Here is an 18,841-nt window from a genome sequence, read left to right on the forward strand (position 1 = left end):
CCATAGTAAAATACAGTGTGAAGACGATGGTGCGAATGAGACTTAGGGCTCCAGCCCTTGATACACGATACCCTTAAGTTGTTTACCTCTAGAAGAAAGATTTAAGGATAATGATTCCTGAATTTAGCTACGTGATAATTTTTTTTATTCCTTGATCGGTCTCTTGTTAAAGATATCATAAATTGGTATCATCAATTGTTCGTAAACCGATATCGAAATAAATATGTAGTCATCTACACCATATCAAGAGAATTCTCATGCTATCAAGGAGAAAAATTCGTTCAGAATTTATTCGAGGATCCACAATTTTACTTTTGTCATAGCTGCGCACATCTCTTGCCACACCGCTCGGATATTTAAGGACATGCGATTCCATGCTCTAAATTACAACAGTCAGAATTTGGATCGCGCTCGCTCTAGGACATTTTGTAACGTAATCTCACTGAAATTCAAGCTACAAGTACACTATAACATACCGCCAGGTATATCACCCTCGTAAGTGTCCTCGTCCTCTGGGTCGTCGGCAGCTGGCAAAACCAATTCACGTAGCATAATTGTAGGATTTTTGCCTTGCTCCTGGAGTTCTTTGAATATACTGACAGGTTTCTCCGTAAGCTTCACAATCCTCTCTTTATCCTCGTAGCATATAACTAGAGCGTAGTTTGACCATTTCTCCTTGGGAATATTATTTTTTCTAATGGCACTTTGTAAAAGGCGCAATCCCGTGTCCTCTGAAGATGCTTTGAGAGATTGTAAGGGCTGATGGCTCGATGTGGTATGGCTTGATGCAATCAGAGTGGATGACTGTTTACTCCGAAGTGGCGGCTGCTTGACTGTCATTGTTTGTAGACCGCTGGGACTTGTTGGGCCAGAAGAAACAGGCGAGGCATCTATTAATTGTGGTTTAGAGGCATACCTTATTGGTGCGGCATGCTTCATATCCGCAAGTTTACCGACACCAGTAGATAGCACCGATGCAGTTGACCAACGATTCGACTGTGAAGGGCTTGGTAATGACGGAGCGTAATGATTTGTTGAATGCGCGCGCTGCAACCTTGGAGCAGCACTGGAATCCAATTGCTCTCTTCGTTCATTTGTCGTAGTGCGCCGGAGTGTTTGTGGTGATTGTCCACCTTGGATCGTGCCGGCATCACTCTCTTTATCTGGCGAGGGCAACGCGGAGGCGGAGAGTGTTATATTGGAATTGACACTTGGCAGTGATTTCAAATGTCCTGGGTCTAGAGTAGGCACGGGAAGTGGTTTGACTTCATTCGCCAATTTCACTACGGGACCGAGATCAGCCTTAAGCTTTCTGAAGTGACCCTCGAGTTTTTTGACTTCCTTTGTCGTTGCAGGCTGAGGCATATCCAGCAATAGTTTCATACAAACAGTAAGAGCTTCTATAGAGACGTAATTGGTATCTATGTTGATACTCTTCAATCTAGTAAGGTCGGGGTCTTTCGCAATATTCTCTTCATTAAACAGATCATGAATAAGGTTTGATATTGCCTGTTTTACTCGTAGCCTTTGGCTCAAGTTGGCGATCCCCAATTCACGTAGATGTTCCGTAGTGAGGAAGGGGAGAAGCGATCCATCAATGTTGTTCTCAATGAAAGAGTCAACGATTTGGCTTTCCACGAGCGGCAGGAGGTAAAGCGCAACCTGCGCAGGATCCCAGGTTAAGTAGGGCTCCAGCATCATGCAAGACCTGTGAGAAGCTTAGTCGACGGTGGTTTTGGTGGTCTTTTATTAGATCAGCCGTCCACTAGAACCAGTTGATAGGAAAGGGTAGAGTATTGCAAAGGAAGGCCAGCTAGTCCTGAATACAGTATCAATATGTGTCACCCTGTAGAGTTTGGCGTTGGTGCTATTGTGTTTCGAGGGAATGCGGTGGTCCAGTAGGATCTTTCAACTATGGAGTATGTTGGTTGTAGGGTGTTTCAAATTTCCTGGATGTATCACCCGCGCAGATCGAAAAACACAGGAATAAGGGTCTATATTAAGTAACTATTATCTTAGGCGAAGAATCGAATCGAAAAAAAATGTGTGTTGGAAATGGCGGTGGAAATCTGAGTAGAAAATTGAGTGAAAAATTGATTTGTTTTCGGAACGGAAGAAAAATTTAAAATTGTATTTAAATGGAAGAATCGGTAGCACAGTTGACCCAAAGGGGTGAAAATGTAGTGAGAAACGAAGGATGGAGAAGACAGGTATTTTGTCTCTTTATGTATATTTTGATGTAGCTTTTCGATCGAGTGTTGCTATTACTATGTGGTTAGTCCACTGTGCGCTAAAGATTGTGGGTTTGGGGGATCGAGTGAACTGGACTAGCCTTCTTACCATCATATTTCATGAAATAGCTTCGAGTCGGCTTGTGAAATCGTTCCAATGGTATGCTGGAAGAGAGCCAACTATGGCCATTACCATGTATTCGAAGCTACACAATTCTCAGATTGATTAACAAATCAATTGGTTTGCAACAATGCGAATCTCTTGGTATAAAATATTCTAGTAAGCTTCAAAGATATCTGGGCAAACTAAAGGCTCAACCGCGCCAGATTTCAACTAGATCACTCCAACACAGCCTCCGAAAGGCTGTGACCGTGTGTATCTCTTCAGAATTTGACTCAATCGCCATGATCTACTATATCCTAAAACAGATCAAGAATCATGTGATTGGAAAATAAAGAGAGTCTTCTCAATTCGTAAATAATTGATTGTATTAGTATGTTCAGCCGTCTGTGAGTGTTATCTCCTAACCAGAGCTGAGGCTTTGCCCTCGAATCTAAAAGCCCCGTGTATCTCAAAATGTCTGCAGATTTTAATCTCAATGCTTCGCAAAATGTACATATAAAATCCTCTCGATTGACAACAGCTTGCCTATTTAATCGTAGTAGTTTACCCAGACCCAAAAATAGTGGCTGCAAATCCTGTACACTGCTCTTTATCAGGTATCAGCAATCAGACTGCACCATTGCTCAAATTCAGGTACCACTTTACTTATCAGAAACACACACCGAATAACAAAATCCTTCTCAATGGCTGACAAAACTAACAAAGATCTTCTTTTGAATATTGACGGAAAGCAAGTCCCGCTTAGTCAGGTCAATAAGCCCCACTATGCCGTCATAGGTGGCACTGAGAAGGCGATTCCTAATTTAGAGAACTTTCCTCCTTTGGAGCCACTGGCATTGGACGATAAGAAGAAAACTGAGCCAGCTCCTGAGAAGTAGCATGTCAAGTGTGGAAGATACACGTCCCAGTCCCCAAGGCTTGATAGTGAAGTGAAAGTTATGCTCATCAGCAACGCCACCCAAGTGGGCTATATAGTCAATTTATGTACGAATTTATGATTTTGGTTTTCAAAACTCTACCCCCAATCCACAAACGTAGTACAGCTTTTCATCCATTGTGAGGCTGGATATTTCTTCTAGAGTCATGATGAAAGACGTAGGCAATGACGCAAATTTTTGACTCAAAAAAATACAAAGAAATTCAAACCGGCCAATTCCAATCGATGAAACTCAAATTCGAAATTTGATTTCTTATCAAAAATGTCTCATATTTGCTGCTGGGTCCCCGAGTTTCCGAAGAGCAAAACACGCTCATCATTCTTCCCTAAGAATGGCAGCATCCTTAAAACCAAGTAATCTTCTTAACCGAAGATTTCTACGAGTGTTAATTTACACAGTCACTGTCTTATCTATCGGGCTGATCCTTCTCCTCGTCGCAAATCGGCGAAGAATCATTCACTTGGATGAAATCTTGCAACCGGACCTACTTCCGGACTACTTCCAGCCTAAATCGCGTTTATACATTGCAGATATTTCTATTGGCTCATGCGGTCGTCTCAATTGGAAATCGTCCTTGTGTGCTACTCCTAAAGCCTCCGAGGGTCCTTATGGAGACGTTGGTTCTGAAGGTGGATGGACCACATTGAACAAAGATCTTTTGTTGGGCTCCAGTTGGACTACAAAGAGGTACTTGAATGTGAAGAAAATCTCCGGAAAGCATTACGAGGCTAATAGAGACAAGGTTGTTGTGGACGTGGCTCTTGCGTCCAGTGACGATTGCAATATCAAGGGAAATAAGCTTTGCGTCCCGAAAAAGGTCTTGCTCGAAGTCGGCGAAAAAAACAAGATTGTTGGCTCGCAAAATAGACGCCGGGACGACAAGAACGATGCTGTCAAGGCTGCTGCGGTCGGAGGAGCCCCTATTGGCCTTATGCGTCGTTCATCTACGAATAACAACAAGAAAACTCCTGAGAATATTAGAGTTCCTTCGGCTAAAGAGTTTGCCAATTCCGGTTGGGAAAGTAAGGGCTATGGCCTTTGGATCAAACGTGGTCCAGCCACAGACACCAGTATTCAAGATCTCGACATCTTGTTCGGACATGACGCCGTAGAACCTCGTATTGGATGGACTCTTAGTGACAGCCCCCTAATGGGCCTCGGTATGGCTGGAAGACCAGAACCTCGTGTCTCCGTGAAAGCGGGAGGAGACCATCAGAATCCTATCATCGACAAGTTGCAGTTTAACAAGAATGGAAGATTCAAAATTTTGCAGGTTGCAGATATCCACTTTTCTACAGGCGTTGGTAAGTGCCGTGACCCAGAGCCTCCTGAGAGTGCTAAGGGATGTGAGGCAGACCCAAGAACTCTCAAATTTATCAATAGTGTACTTGACTTGGAACAACCTGATATGATTGCATTGACTGGTGATCAGATTTTTGGTGAAGCTGCTCCAGATCCTCAAACTGCTTTATTCAAAGTTTTGATGCCCTTTATTAAGAGAAAAATTCCATACGCCATCACCGTGGGAAATCATGATGACGAAAGTGTTTTGTCCCGTCAAGAGATGATCGAGTTGGCGGCATCCTTACCATACTCTCTCACTGAGGTAGGCGCTGAAAAGGTCGATGGATTCGGCAATTATCGTGTGGATGTTGCTGGCTCAAAGTCATCAGCAGATGCTGCATTATACTTTATGGACAGTCACAGCTACTCTTTAGATCCTAAGAATGATCCTGGTTACGACTATTTCAAACAATCTCAACTTGATTGGATTGTGGGTTCTTCGCAAGAGTTGGGGCGCCTGTCAGAAGCACAGCGGTTATCTATGGCATTTTTCCACATACCGTTACCAGAATATCGCAAAACAGACCAACCAATGGTTGGGCTGCTCAAGGAGGGTGTGACTGCTCCAAATAAGAACACTGGTATGAGAAGCGCTTTGGCGCACGCGGGAGTGCAAGTGGCCACTTGTGGACACGACCATGCCAATGACTATTGTTTACTTGACACAGAAGCAGATGAAACCTTGCATGAAAATAGAATGTGGCTTTGCTACGGTGGTGGATCTGGCGAAGGTGGATATGGAGGCTACGATGGGTACGTCAGACGGGTCAGAGTCTTTGGTTTGCGCTCAAATACCAATTCCATTTACACATGGAAAAGACTCGAGAATGACCCCTTGAAAGTCGTTGACCATCAAATGGTCGTGAAGGAAGGTGTTGTAGACCAAGTCGAGGATGACAATCAGGAATAATTTGCACATAAATAGCTACTGGGTTTGGGACTGTAATTTATCATCTAATTGGCAAAGTTTCAGAGTAGAAAAATTCGTAATTTGTTACAAAATTGAATTCCAGCGAGCTGTTCTGAAGTTTGGTTGCAAATCGGATTCCTGATCTGGTGTCACTCCTGCACTCAGAACGATCTGTTATTTGGCTTTTGGAGTCAATTACCTTATTCCAGTGCTACGTGATTTTGCTCTAGATCGGGCTATTGTTCCAACTCCAAAAGCGAGATTCCAAGTGACTCCATTCCATTCGTTGCATCGTCATCTTTGTGTCTTTTTTTCCATCAAACATACATCTTTCGCCAGTTCTCAGGATGGCCGAAGTCTCCCAATTAGAGTCATGGCTTGCGAAATCTTCTTGTCAACAGTACTTGAATCGTTTCGTATCCAATCAGATTTCGTTTGATCTCCTCCCGGAGTTGGACTCTGCCGCTCTCAAAGAGATCGGCATCTCTAAGCTTGGTGACAGATTACGCCTCGAGATAGCGATTAATGAGCTAAAAGCTACCCGGCTCAAGCAAAGAGTTTCCATCGACTCGCTTCGTGAAGCAGTCATTAAGTCAGGCGGGAAATCTAAAATCACCCCGTCGCAGTTGGAGCTATTGGAACGGACCCAAGCACAGCCGGAGAGATCAGTCACTTTCATTCTACCTGATGGATCATTAGAGAAGGTGGAGCTTGACGGTTGCTTCAATGCGCTGGTTATTAAACAGAAGGTGCTCAAACAATTGGGGGCCATCGATGATCAATCGATGTATCAAATGTTCATCCACACCAATACAAATTCAGGCATTACGATATCCCTTTTATATGACGTGGAATTTGTTTCGATTTGCTTCTCACCTGAGAGCACCGCCAAACATCGAATCATGCTCACTTCGAAAGACTCTCCTCCTTCATCCAGAGCCATCAGACAATCTTTACGTATTCTACAGAGGACTGCTGGGAGAAAACCAACAACGGCGGCTATGAGTAATTTCTATGGACAAAGGCCTCCTAGTGAGATGATCTCGTCTAATTTAGGAGAGTATTTTCCTCAGGCTAAATTGCATGAGCTCGAGACCACAATTAGAAATTCTGTGAGATACAGTAAGCGCCTTCTGAAAAGATTTAATCTCGGAAATATGAATCTGGCCAATCTGCTGGCAAGGCAATCTATGTATTCTGATGAGAGAGAATTACGGTCACTTGGTTCAGTTCCAACTATCGGAGAGGTGTTACTTCACAACGAAATTAAAGCTGACAAGGCACGAGTAACGTGGGACGATCTGCTGATATTCAGTGATAGAAAGATGAAAAGCATTAATGAGGTCGAATCTGATGACCAGGGCTCAATAACCACCTCCATTCCAATAAGTAAACGCAGCAGAAAACGGTTTCTGTTGGCGGCTCTGTTCGCTTCCGCTGACAACAGAGAGTCGCGAATTGAGCTCATTGAGTCAGATTCTAGTGAAGAAGATGACTTCTTATCTCAATATGCCGATGACACGGACGGTGATGCTCAACTGAGAGATTTTACTGGCGTAGGCAAATGGGTTCAAGGTTCTAAGATCGGGGCCGGTACTTTTGGTACCGTATATCTTGGTGTGAACCCAATGACCGGAGAATTAATGGCTGTGAAGAGAGTTCCCATCTCAGCGGAAGGTAGCGCAAATCAGGATACAAATTTGGCCGACACTTTGAACCACGAAGTTTCTCTACTCAAGGAACTCAATCACGAGAACATTGTGCAATACTTCGGTCTGTCTTCTGAAGACGGTTTCATCAATATTTTCTTGGAGTATGTTCCTGGAGGCTCTGTGTCGTCTTTATTGAGACTGTGCGGCTGTTTCGAAGAACCTTTGATTCGTACCTTCATTCGCCAGGTTCTTGTTGGTTTGAGTTACTTGCATGGGAAAGACATTATCCACAGAGATATAAAGGGAGCTAATATATTGGTGGATATCAAGGGAGTGGTCAAAATCAGTGATTTTGGTGTGTCAAAGAAGTTGGGCGAGGAAGATGAAGAAACGGTCGGCAGTTCGAAGGCTGCAAAACGTACGTCATTGCAAGGCCTGATCTATTGGATGGCCCCTGAAGTTGTGAAACAGACAACATATACTAAAAAAGCTGATGTATGGTCTGTGGCATGTTTAGTTATTGAAATGTTCACAGGTAGCCATCCCTACCCAGGCTTCACGCAAATGCAAGCCATTTTTCAAATTGGCACATTTAACAAGCCAGAAATTCCAGCGTGGTGTAGTAGCGAAGGTAAGGAATTCCTCGCGAAAACACTAGAGTTGGAGTTTGAAAAGCGACCAAGTGCTGTGGAATTGTTGGCGGATCCATTCATGACTAATTTGGTGGTTCAGGGCGGCAGGCTGCCCACGAGTCCTAGGGTAAGATAAATCATTCACGCAAATATTGGGGGCTTAGGAAATTCCAGCGATGTATTAATAGAGCAATCCAAAACAAAGTCATTCATGATGAACAGTTTCTGTAGGTAGCGTCTCTGCTAAGAAATTGGCTGCAAATACCCACCTGCAGAAAAGTGTCTTAGTATTGAATGATCATGTTCCATTCGATAACAATACAATTCTCAAACCCTTATTTAAAAAATGAAAAATATGCTGCCAACAAGACACACCAAAATAATCGAGCGAACAAAAACAACGACTCCACACAATTCTCGGCGATTCAGTATGGCGTTTTTGCACCCATCTATTCCCCCGGTCCCCCGCTTCCTGTTCTGTCCGACATACTATTCATTGTGCACTCCACAGGAAGAGTCAGGTTTGCATGGTTTGGTCACCTAAGTGTTACATCAACTATCTTCATTGATCTCTACGAACACACTTCCGCCATCCAATTGGTGTATTCGGCCTTGAGCAGCCGTATTTCCAGTTTTTCCGTCTATTTGCGACTGGAAACTCTATTCTTCATCTGTAGTCATCATGGATATTCCTTTCAAATCTAAACCAAAGGTTTCAATTGCAGACCACTTGGAGGCCTCGCTCTTTGCGAACAATAAGCAGCCCAAATCTCTACGATCGAACATTGCTCGTGTTCCCACATCCCCTGAACTTTCCGAGGCAACCAAGGAGAGAGGTACCTTGGAGCCCACTAATTACAAGCTTACACGCACTTACTCTGAGACAGAGACTAACAATTTTGATGCAGACACCGGACACAGACTTTTTGACGATGGCAAAATCCGGACAAAACCCTCTAGAATCCCATCTCCAGTTCGGCCGGATTACTATGACCAGCCGTCTTCTCGAAGCAGTCTTCAACAGCTTTATGTAAGGTCCCACGAGACAGCCATGGACCTGGATGCGGCCACTTTCGCTGGTCTAGAGGACGAGTATATTCCCGGGTTGGACTTTGCATCTTTGGCATCGCAGTGGAATAGACCAAGCTCTGATTTATCGACTTCGGTGTCTCGAGACGCCCTGTTCCTAGACCTTAATCTGCTCCATGCAAAGGTGGCACCTCAGCCCATCCAGTATCGTAATCCGCAATTTTCCAAAAGTCTGGCATTTACCTTGGCCCCCGATTCGGCTGAGGACCCCCAAAAGAAGAAGCACAAGGCTTCACCCAAGGACATAGACGTTTCAAGCTTCGAGGCTGTACTTGCGAGTCTCCCATCGAATTTCAACGAATTCCCGTACTCACAGAGGAAAAAGCTTGTGAAGCAGGTTTCAGAGACCATCGACTACTCTCAATTCTCCCAGTTTGCCAAATCCTATTTCTCTGAGAAGCTTTCTGGGAACCAAAGTGCAAAATCTTTCCGTTCAGACCCTGCATCCTTCGGCAGGAACGGAAGCTTTCTTCGTCGTTCACGGAGGAACTCTGCCAATACTGTCGCAGGTCGCTTGTTGGCACTTTCACTGTCTCTGGACTTGAAAAAGCTAGAAAAGACCATTAAGCATAATGTTGACGAGAAAGGCGCCTATGTGCTTGATCACCAACTTGGTAAAGTCATTGGGTTCGGTGCTTGGGGCATCATCCGTGAGTGCGTATCAAAGAATGGTACTCTTCGTGCAGTCAAAATTGTAAAATCTACGAAGGAGCTCGACCGTTCCTCAAAACTTCATAATCCTAAGGTGTTGCAGATATTTCGAAAAGAAATTGCTATCTGGCAGCAACTCAATCATCCGAATATTCTTCCATTGTTGGACAGTCTCGAGACCGATGATGTTATCTTTTGCTTAACGAATCGCATTACCGGCGGCACTCTTTTTGATCTTGTGACGCGATGGGGAATTTTTAATGAAGGTATAGAGAACACACACGGCCCTGTGACTTTTTCTCTTGATTGCCAAACAAAAAGAATGCAGACAACAATCGAATTTGTTCGCCAAATCGTGGATACATTATTGTATATGCATGAAGACCTAGGAATTGTTCATGGCGATTTGAAATTAGAGAATGTTTTGGTCGATGACCTGAACCCAGCAGATATACGAATGATCCTATGCGACTTCGGAATGTCTCGGGTTTACACTACGAGATTGAAGAAAGACATTTTGAGGATTGATGACAGTTCAGCAATGGCTCGCTCAAAGAGTTCATTCGCATCGATCAGACGGCCCTATAACGGGCCAGACTCTGTTAACACCAGGGATCTTTTCGCCGATGATTGTAAGATTGGTGTTCTGCATTTGTTTAGAAGCCACGGCCCATCGATCAACTCAGTCCTGCTTGCTGAGCAAGACTCTCATTCTTCTAGTCTCGCGAATTTCCACGAATTCAAGTCGAAGGACAATAAGCTATCTGAGACTGATTCGGATCTTCCTCATCTGCACATTGGGTCATTACCCTATGCTGCGCCAGAACTTCTTGAACCTCAACCTCCACCATTGGGGCCTTCTGCCGATATTTGGGCTCTTGGTGTCCTCATATTCACTATGGCAGTAGGCAAGTTACCTTTCCAACATCCATACGAACCAAGATTGCGGGCAATGATCACCGCTGGCAAGTACAACAAACTGGACATGATGCATGCATGCCTCATGGAATGGCTTTTAAAGGATGAGCCCAAGAAAGCCGGTTCGATGGTTGATATGAACAGAGTGAGTGAGATTGAAAAACTCAAGAAGGATTGGGAAGAACTCGATCATGAGAGGTTTGCATGGTTCAATGACTTGGTATGTGGTTGTTTGCAGAAGGACATTACGAGGAGATTAGACCTTGTGTCTATTGCGGGAGAACTCGCAGAGCATGAACCTTGCAATACGTAATGGGCTCGATTTATATTATCAGTGAAGCCTTTCGAATACTCGACTTTAATGTGTGATGACAAATTTATCCAAACTTCATAATTCTTAATAGCATAATTTTTGACGACGTCTACAATAATCGATTGATGTAAATCACGAGAGAAGAAGAATCTCATCTGCAAGTGACTATCGATGATTCTAGAATTTGGTATTTTTGAAGGATTGTAATGTTTCAAAAAAAAAGAAATTGCAAAATGGTTTGGTAGAATATCATGAGAACCGGTTGGTTGTTTCTAGTTTGTTCAATTCGTGGGCAACAGATGACAAAACAGAAAAAATGAAGTACCTGAATAAATAAAAACCAGGAAGGAATCACAACAAGACGAACCGTCATTCTATTCTTGCAATCACGAATTAAGCGGATACCTAAACTAATCTCGAAAAAGAATCTGTCGATTGTAATCGAGTATCATCTTATGCTTTGAAAGAAACAGGAGACAGACTTGTCACAACAATGGTTGGGCCAGAATGATATATTTTTTACAGAATGAGAAAGATAACATTAATTGCCAATGGTCCAAACGTAATTTCATAAACCCAATCATATGTCTTTGTTATTGGAGCATTATGACAAAGCAACTAAGCTCATACTCAACACAAGAATCAGCTAAGGCCGCAATGCAGAAATTGAGCTGTAACGCGAAGAAAATATGGAAAATTTTATCTATAGTTTTTGGCCAGAAGAAAACTCGGATCATTCGTGTTTCCCTTTTCGTACCCCCTGTGTGTATGTCCCATTCCAAGGAATCACTTGAACTGAACTACCAATTGATCACATGTCTTTACCAAGCGGATACTCAATTAGACCTGTGAAGGCTAGTGACTACAAAAGATATCTCGAGGTCTTATCTGTCTTGACCTCCGTTGGAGACGTGTCTCCATCTCAGTTTGAAAAGCTTCTAGACCATTGGGCTGCAAACTCTCTGATCTACTTCCCCAGAGTCATTGCCGATGCAGAAGATAACGTGGTTGCTACTGGAATGATTGTTGTTGAGCAAAAATTAATTCATGGATGCTCGAAGGTTGGTCACATCGAAGATATAGCTGTGGACAAGTCACAACAAGGCAAGAGCTTGGGCTTCTTGCTCATTAGCCATTTGAACTCGATCGGTGAGAAGGAAGGATGCTACAAGATCATTTTGGACTGTTCTCCCAAGAACACTGGCTTCTACGAGAAGTGTGGCTACAAGGATTCTGGCGTGCAGATGGCAATTCGTTACGATTGATTAATTAGACTTTTTCTAGAGCCTGCTGTTAGTAAGATGATTCGAGTTTTGCTAAATAGGGAGCCTTGCAAGCAATTATCTTCCTAATTCGAGCTAATCTATGATAGACTTGAAATACGTACCTCGACTGAGACGATGGAGCTTCCACGTATGACAGTGGAGCCAATGGACACGCTCTCGCCCTTTTGGTCTTGCTCAAGAGCATTCGAGAGGGTGACATTTAGAAATACATCATAGCCTGTAAGTGTACCAGTCACACTTCTGGACCCATTCAAGTGGACAGTGACCTTTTTATCAAGATACTATTGTTAGTAAATATACAAGATGATTTGAAATTCTGACGTTATCTTGGATCTTTATGTTATCGCGTTATCACGGTATTGGTTTATTGGGTAGGTGGAATCTCAATGAACGCTCTCGTCTTTCAACAAGACATATTGATCCTCTTTTGACAATTCGCAGACAAGTCAGTGTATGAGCCTAATTCCCCCCCGGCTAGAAAAAAAATAAAACGTACGCCTTTGAGCTCCGGAGCCGAAACCATTTGAATTGATGTAGTCACTAATATGTGGGGATGGCAGGTTCATCAATAGCCACAACAAAAACAAAAAAAACAAACTTGCTGACTTTATTGATTAACAAGAAAAAAATTGTTTAAAAATGAAAGGCACAGCGCAAATCTAAATTGACGAGCTAAGGGTACGACCAATGCTAGCTTGATCATCTGATGAAGCTCTGCTCTGATTGTGCAAGGAAGCGAACTGCTTTTAGCTACAAAACAACAACAATAAAGAAAACTCAAATTCAATTCTAATGTTTTGATTGAATATGAAAATGCAGACTGGTTCTGTCGTGAGGATGAGTGTAGGCTGTTCCCAAAATGTTCAACATCATTGCATAAATTGATAATAAATAGGATGCAAAGAAAAAAATGGAAATGAAGAAATCAATCCGACAGTATCATTTTTTATCAAATTTGCGCTTGCCCTCTTTAAATATGAAAAATAGATTTGTTGACATCAATTGTCACAAGTCTCAACGCGCCTTGGTGAAAGTTTCACATTTTCTCAAGCAATTGGTAATCACAAATGATTCGAGGCACTCACTCGTAAGTTACTCATGAATTCAAACCGCTCAGAATGTCAAATACCGAGACGCTAGGACCTTTTCCTCCGAGTGCACTGTCGCCTGCAAGCTCCATCGATGCAAATTCAGATACTGAATTCGATAAGCTCATCGAACATCAAACACGGAAAAGTGAGCTTATCAAGAAAAGAGACGCCCTTGCCCGCAAGAGACTACAATTGAAAGAAGAGACCAATCGCCTCAATGCTATTCTTTCGAAGCACAAACAACACAAGCTTCAACAAGAGACTAAGAAGAAACTTGAATTTTTTCTCCATCAAAATGATCACGAATCTATAAAGCTATCTGCGCCGGACCAAGCAGCCAATTTCGTGCTAGATAATCTTGACATACTTCCATCGTTTGATTACAACCTAAGAAGAGGACTTTCCGGGAAATTTTATCCCAACATGCGCGTTGACGACATAAAAACTTGCAGCGAATTTCTTAATGGAGCTAGAACTCATCTCTTGTCATTTACTGTAGCTGGCGACGGTTTGCCTAGTTTGAAGATCGAAATGAAAGTGTGCGATGAAATAGTTATTGATCTCACAGTGAAAAACTATGATCAAATTTCGTCTAATTTGCAAAGAATCAGCCAGTCATACCAAAAAGGATTGTTGTTAGATTACATCGCCGGTCGTAAGTTGGATCTCATTATGAGTTCATACAATTCATTGGCATACATACAGAACGAACGGGTTTCGGTCTTCTACGCGATTGCCAGGCGCTATATAGCGTATGTCACTCATCCTCCATCCGCTCTCAAATGGCAGGACGACCCGCTCACATGTTTCCTGTGCTTGCCATTCATTCAATTGACTGTGGAATCAAATGAAAGGCAATACAACGTTAAACTTCATTGGAGCCTCATACTTGCGAAGCCTAGTATTGGAAAGATTGACTCCAAGGTTCGTATTACGGTGCTCAATGAACAACACGAGCCTTTGGAGGGTGCAAATGATCTATTTCTACGACTTCTCTCAGAGTATGGCCCCGAAAAAGCGTTCCATCTCATTCTCAATAACCTATTTAATATTTAATGCCCGAAATTATAGTAGCGATGTTCTTCAGTGCAAATTTTTTATCTATACAGCATGGTTCCGTTAACGAGATCAAAGGAGCATGCCTCACTGCCAATGCTCTTAAGCTGAATATTTCTCAGCAACACGGAGGTCATGATTTCAATTATCGCGAAGTCATGGGCTGACCGTTCGTTGGTACGATCGTAGTCATGCTCGGCAAGGCACCCGGCTCCGAGTCTGTCAAGGCTTGCCAAGTCTTCAGGTGCAAGGTCCCCTAATTCAAGGTTGATGCAATTCGCGAAGACATCTTTTCTTGCTAGTTCACTATCTAAGCCGTTAGATCTGTCCTCTTCTTTCATTTGTAATTGTTGACGTAGAAGCATTGTTTTACCGAGTTGTTGGTATAGGTAAGCCTCAACACCATTTACTAAATCGCTTCTGATGTCTTCCCATTCGATACCCAAGAGCCCCAAACGAGAGTCTTTTTTGTATTCGAAATACTGGCGCATTTGTGATAACAAACCATCCCGCATCTTCTTGTTGAGACCAACTGTCGAAGCTAGCTTGGTCAAGTCTTGATGATTTCTCTGTATTATCTGCTTTCTTTTTGTACAAGATATAGCTGTACCATCAGGAATATTCTTTAGCAACGTAGCGCAAGAATTATCATTGAACCGTTTTTTAATTTGTTCCAAGTTCCTTATTGGGAATTCAGGATTGTTCCATTTGCCCTCCAGTACCACAGAGTTCTTGCTGAACTCGATCAACGCACCAACAGATGCAGTTGGTTTCTTCCTCTTAAACCGTTGGCCATTCCGATGTCCTTCTGCCGATTCTTGATCTTCACCAGCTCCATCATTTCCATAATTTGAAGGGGTATCTTCTCTATTGTCATCTTCCGATCTTTCAAACTTTACAGACGAATTAGGCTCGGATTCAGGTCTAGCTGAGGGCGATTTGTGTGTATATTTTTTTCTGGGTGCAAAGTTGCTTCCGTTCAAGTCCAAAAAGTCAGTCCTTATGGCGCACATTCTTTTCGCAAAGTCTTTCTCTGTTTCTAGATCGATATCACATGCATCAATTTCTTCTTGAGTTAAAAATTTCACAGGAGGGATATGCTTTGGGTTGTAAGGATTCTTTTCTAATTCATCTTGAGTAAACGAGGTCTCTAGGTAAGTGTAGACAAGCCAAAGGAAACGCTGGGCGCGATTTTTAGGGCACATGTTATCTTCCGTGAAAAATTCCATGAACTTGTTGGAGGGATGATTAGAGGACTTGGCGATGTTAGGCTTCTCATCAAGAGGAGCATCTTTCAAGTCAGAAGAATCATCATAGTGGAATGGGATATTCTGGAAAAATGTGCTGAGTAAATAGATGACTTTGAAAACATTCGTATTTGGCTTCTCCTGTTTTGGAGAGCGTATGAGGTCCAACAATGTGAACATGTTTGCATCGGTCTCACAAACTGACTTAAGAATCGCCTTAAGCCTAGGTGTATCCTGAAGTACTTTCACAGGGCCATCTTGATCTGACTGCAAACAGGGAACCGGGTGAAAGGTGCGGAATGAAGGGCGCGTCTCAGGCAAGAAGTTGACAGTGGTGTTGATACGACCAGCGTTGACAAGGAAACACAATTTACTTACATTGAGACCCAATTCAGGATTTCCGATGAGACGCTCCCGCAAAATTTTGGAGCATTTATGAGACTCGACCATAGTTCTTAGGTATAGCTCAGCGAAAGTGAGTTTATGATGGTTGGCCGCACGAGAGACCTCACACCATTCAAAATTGTTGGTGAAGACCCTTTGGTCGTCTTCAAAGAGACATTTCAAGAAATCGTGCTGCACATCTTTTCGCCAGAAGGGTTCGCCATCTGCCTTTTTCAAGTACTTGATTGGCTTTATGTTAGGGAAGTTCTCTCCACCCCAGGTGTCTGCGCTCTCCGAGGTATCGGCATCAGCATGGTGCTCTGGCGTTCTTTCAGCATCAGAAGTCATATCCTCGGTCGCCTCAATTTCGGTGCCCTGTCTGGACATACTGGAGTTGTAATCAGATTCTGTTGCATTTACAAGAGAGTTGATGCTGGCTAATTTCGGCAAATCTTGCGACGGAACACCCACTGAGTTAGGAGTAGGCGATGCGAGCTCGGAAACCCCATTCTCCTGTTTGATCTCTTGTGCAATGCTGTCAATTCCTTCAGTCTTGACGAGTCCTGTAGTTGGACCTGTAATTGGACCAGCGGGGACGTCAGTGTCGGGATTGTGACTCATATCGGCTTAATATTTGTTGTGATTCCACCGACCCAAATAGACGGTGAATGTGGAGCCTGTGGTGTAAGCGTGTGGCTTCTATGACATGCGGAGGAGCGCGAGGTCTTACTACAGACTATAAGGAAGAAAGAATACGAAGTGAACACTGGAAATAAAATAGAGAAAAAGCTTAAAACATCAATTCAATTAATTAAATAGAATTTGAGTCTCATATCTGTTGAACGAGAACAAAGCCGAGTCTTCTCTGCATACCTGATTGTAGATACGAATAGGTATCAGGAAAGGAGTATTAACTTTAGCATGAGAGCTTGACGTTTTCGAAGGACATGCCTCACCACTATCTTTCAGAGTCTAGTGATAATCAAAATTTCTTTTATTTTGCATTCAAGTTTAGGATTGCTTGTCGAACGAACTTTTAAACTTCACTTGATGAGGCTTTACTGCGAAGATGCATTTTGATGGGTCCAGTGATCTGGCCGCATTCAACAACAGAAATTCTTCTTAAATCTTTCAAGTATCTTCTAACCTTGACTGATATGTCAAAATAATTACGCCGGCATTTCCTCGTCAAATGATTCGCAAGCAAATGCAAATTCTACAACATGTCTCTCCACTCGATTAAACGTAGTTTATAGGGTACAGTATACACATATGAACCTAAAATGAAACTTCTTCAAATTTTGCAGGTTTACCAGTTGGAAGCAGCAGCCTCCTCGCCAGCAGGGGTGACACCAGAGTCAGCCCAGTCCTCGACGTTAGTCTCGGTGTTCCATTCGGTCTCAGCCTCAGCGACAACCTCCTCAGTCTCCTCAGCACCGGTGGCCTTAGCCTCCTCAACAGCGTTTTGCTCAATCTCCTCTGGGTCTCTGTAGAAGTACAAGTCAGGCATGACAGACCATTGGGACTCTCTGTCTGGAATGATACCTCTCAATCTCAAGACCTCTCTGGCAATCAACCACCAGATCAAACCGATAGAGTGCTTACCTTTGTTGTTACATGGGATGGCAACATCAACGTATTCAGATGGGGAGTCGACGTCAGACAAAGCAATGACTGGGATGTTAACGTAAGAAGACTCCTTGATGGCCTGGGAGTCGGTTCTTGGGTCGGTGACAATAACCAATCTTGGCTCCTTGAAAGAACGGGTGATGTAGTTAGTGAAGTTACCTGGGGTGAATCTACCGGCAATTGGGGTAGCACCAGTGTGAGCAGCGAACTTCAAGACAGCTCTTTGACCGAAAGTTCTGGAAGAGCAGACAACAACATCGGAAGCGTTTGGAATGGCAGCGATGATTCTAGCAGCCAAAACAATCTTCTCCCAGGTCTTAGAGATGTTGATGATGTTGACACCGTCTGGTCTGGTCTTGTAGACGTAAGGTTGGTTGTGAACCTGGATGTTAGTAAAGAGTGCTAAATTGAAAAATGCGACTGATATGGTTTAACAATGGATAGGGGAAGTCGATTGTCGGAGAGTTTGTTGTATACATTGCGAATTTCAATGAGGAACGATTCTTAAGCCCCGAACATTCGGCTCATTTGATTTCGGCCATCTAGATCGCACTGGTGATGGATCACGGTGAATTTTTCACTCGTCAAATATTGGCCTAGGTAATCAAAACGGACCTGCAAACTAACAGGAAAACTATAGGGCTCGCAGTACATCTTTCATGATCATTCACAATCTCTCATGGATAAACAATTCATATCAGTCTCATTTGGTGGATCGGCTAGTAGAGCCTGGGGAAACATACCTGAACGTTCTTGGAACCCAAGTGGACGTTAGCGGCCAACAACAACTTGGCGTCTTCGGCAGTCAAAGCAAAAGATTCAGGCAAAGACATATTGATTCTTTGGTGTACTGAGAACAGCTGGTGGTGGGAACTGGAAAAAGAGAAGGAAAATTTCTCAAGAGTGCGCAGGAGAGGAACGGGCCAAGGTGGGGAGGTACGGGTTTCGCACCGGCAGCGCCTGTTTGTTAGGCAGTGGGAATACTATGAGGGATTGGGAATCCGGCATATTACGGGGGTGCATTTAGTGCGGGATGGGCCAAAATGGCATGTCACGTGCGAGGGCTGTTGCCCTCAAGTTTCATAGCTTGACCATTAGGACGGCTGAATGCAACCAAAGTTGAATTAGAATGCGTGGAATTGGGCTCATATTGGAGTGAGTCAAAGACGAATTCCAATCTGACATTTATTTGAGCTTCGAGGATGCCGATTTGAAGCATATAGCTTAGATTAAGGCCATAAATGACAGTGGAGGAATTTGAGAGTTGAGCTTTTAATGTCTAGAAAGAAACAGACTCTATCCATGTTGTCCAAGTCTCTAAATCAAAACTCTAAGCCAAGTTTATC

At 43.2% G+C, this 18,841-nt stretch overlaps 8 protein-coding genes across 8 annotated transcripts; 5 read left to right on the top strand and 3 right to left on the bottom strand.

Moving 5' to 3' along the window:
- Positions 1-465: 465 nt before the first annotated feature.
- On the bottom strand, positions 466-1,701 carry PUMCH_003103 (uncharacterized protein; the record flags this gene model as incomplete). The annotated part of the gene is made up of 1 exon (XM_063022086.1): positions 466-1,701. One exon carries the CDS (start codon positions 1,699-1,701, stop codon positions 466-468), a length of 1,236 nt encoding a protein of 411 aa, XP_062878156.1.
- Positions 1,702-3,624: 1,923 nt separating this feature from the next.
- Positions 3,625-5,547, top strand: PUMCH_003104 (uncharacterized protein; the record flags this gene model as incomplete). The annotated part of the gene is made up of 1 exon (XM_063022087.1): positions 3,625-5,547. The coding sequence occupies one exon, from the start codon at positions 3,625-3,627 to the stop codon at positions 5,545-5,547; it is 1,923 nt and encodes a 640-aa protein (XP_062878157.1).
- Positions 5,548-5,894: 347 nt separating this feature from the next.
- On the top strand, positions 5,895-7,967 carry PUMCH_003105 (uncharacterized protein; the record flags this gene model as incomplete). Its single annotated transcript, XM_063022088.1, has 1 exon — positions 5,895-7,967. The coding sequence occupies one exon, from the start codon at positions 5,895-5,897 to the stop codon at positions 7,965-7,967; it is 2,073 nt and encodes a 690-aa protein (XP_062878158.1).
- Positions 7,968-8,513: 546 nt separating this feature from the next.
- PUMCH_003106 (uncharacterized protein) lies at positions 8,514-10,802 on the top strand (the record flags this gene model as incomplete). The annotated part of the gene is made up of 1 exon (XM_063022089.1): positions 8,514-10,802. The coding sequence occupies one exon, from the start codon at positions 8,514-8,516 to the stop codon at positions 10,800-10,802; it is 2,289 nt and encodes a 762-aa protein (XP_062878159.1).
- An 815-nt stretch (positions 10,803-11,617) lies between these two features.
- PUMCH_003107 (uncharacterized protein) lies at positions 11,618-12,067 on the top strand (the record flags this gene model as incomplete). The annotated part of the gene is made up of 1 exon (XM_063022090.1): positions 11,618-12,067. The coding sequence occupies one exon, from the start codon at positions 11,618-11,620 to the stop codon at positions 12,065-12,067; it is 450 nt and encodes a 149-aa protein (XP_062878160.1).
- A 1,139-nt stretch (positions 12,068-13,206) lies between these two features.
- On the top strand, positions 13,207-14,235 carry PUMCH_003108 (uncharacterized protein; the record flags this gene model as incomplete). Its single annotated transcript, XM_063022091.1, has 1 exon — positions 13,207-14,235. One exon carries the CDS (start codon positions 13,207-13,209, stop codon positions 14,233-14,235), a length of 1,029 nt encoding a protein of 342 aa, XP_062878161.1.
- A 41-nt stretch (positions 14,236-14,276) lies between these two features.
- On the bottom strand, positions 14,277-16,487 carry PUMCH_003109 (uncharacterized protein; the record flags this gene model as incomplete). Its single annotated transcript, XM_063022092.1, has 1 exon — positions 14,277-16,487. One exon carries the CDS (start codon positions 16,485-16,487, stop codon positions 14,277-14,279), a length of 2,211 nt encoding a protein of 736 aa, XP_062878162.1.
- A 688-nt stretch (positions 16,488-17,175) lies between these two features.
- On the bottom strand, positions 17,176-18,328 carry PUMCH_003110 (uncharacterized protein; the record flags this gene model as incomplete). Its single annotated transcript, XM_063022093.1, has 2 exons — positions 17,176-17,877; positions 18,239-18,328. 2 exons carry the CDS (start codon positions 18,326-18,328, stop codon positions 17,176-17,178), a joined length of 792 nt encoding a protein of 263 aa, XP_062878163.1.
- Positions 18,329-18,841: the final 513 nt, after the last annotated feature.

The sequence above is a fragment of the Australozyma saopauloensis genome, chromosome 4 (assembly GCF_035610405.1).
Source record: "Australozyma saopauloensis chromosome 4, complete sequence".
In the NCBI taxonomy this organism is placed as follows: domain Eukaryota; kingdom Fungi; phylum Ascomycota; class Pichiomycetes; order Serinales; family Metschnikowiaceae; genus Australozyma; species Australozyma saopauloensis.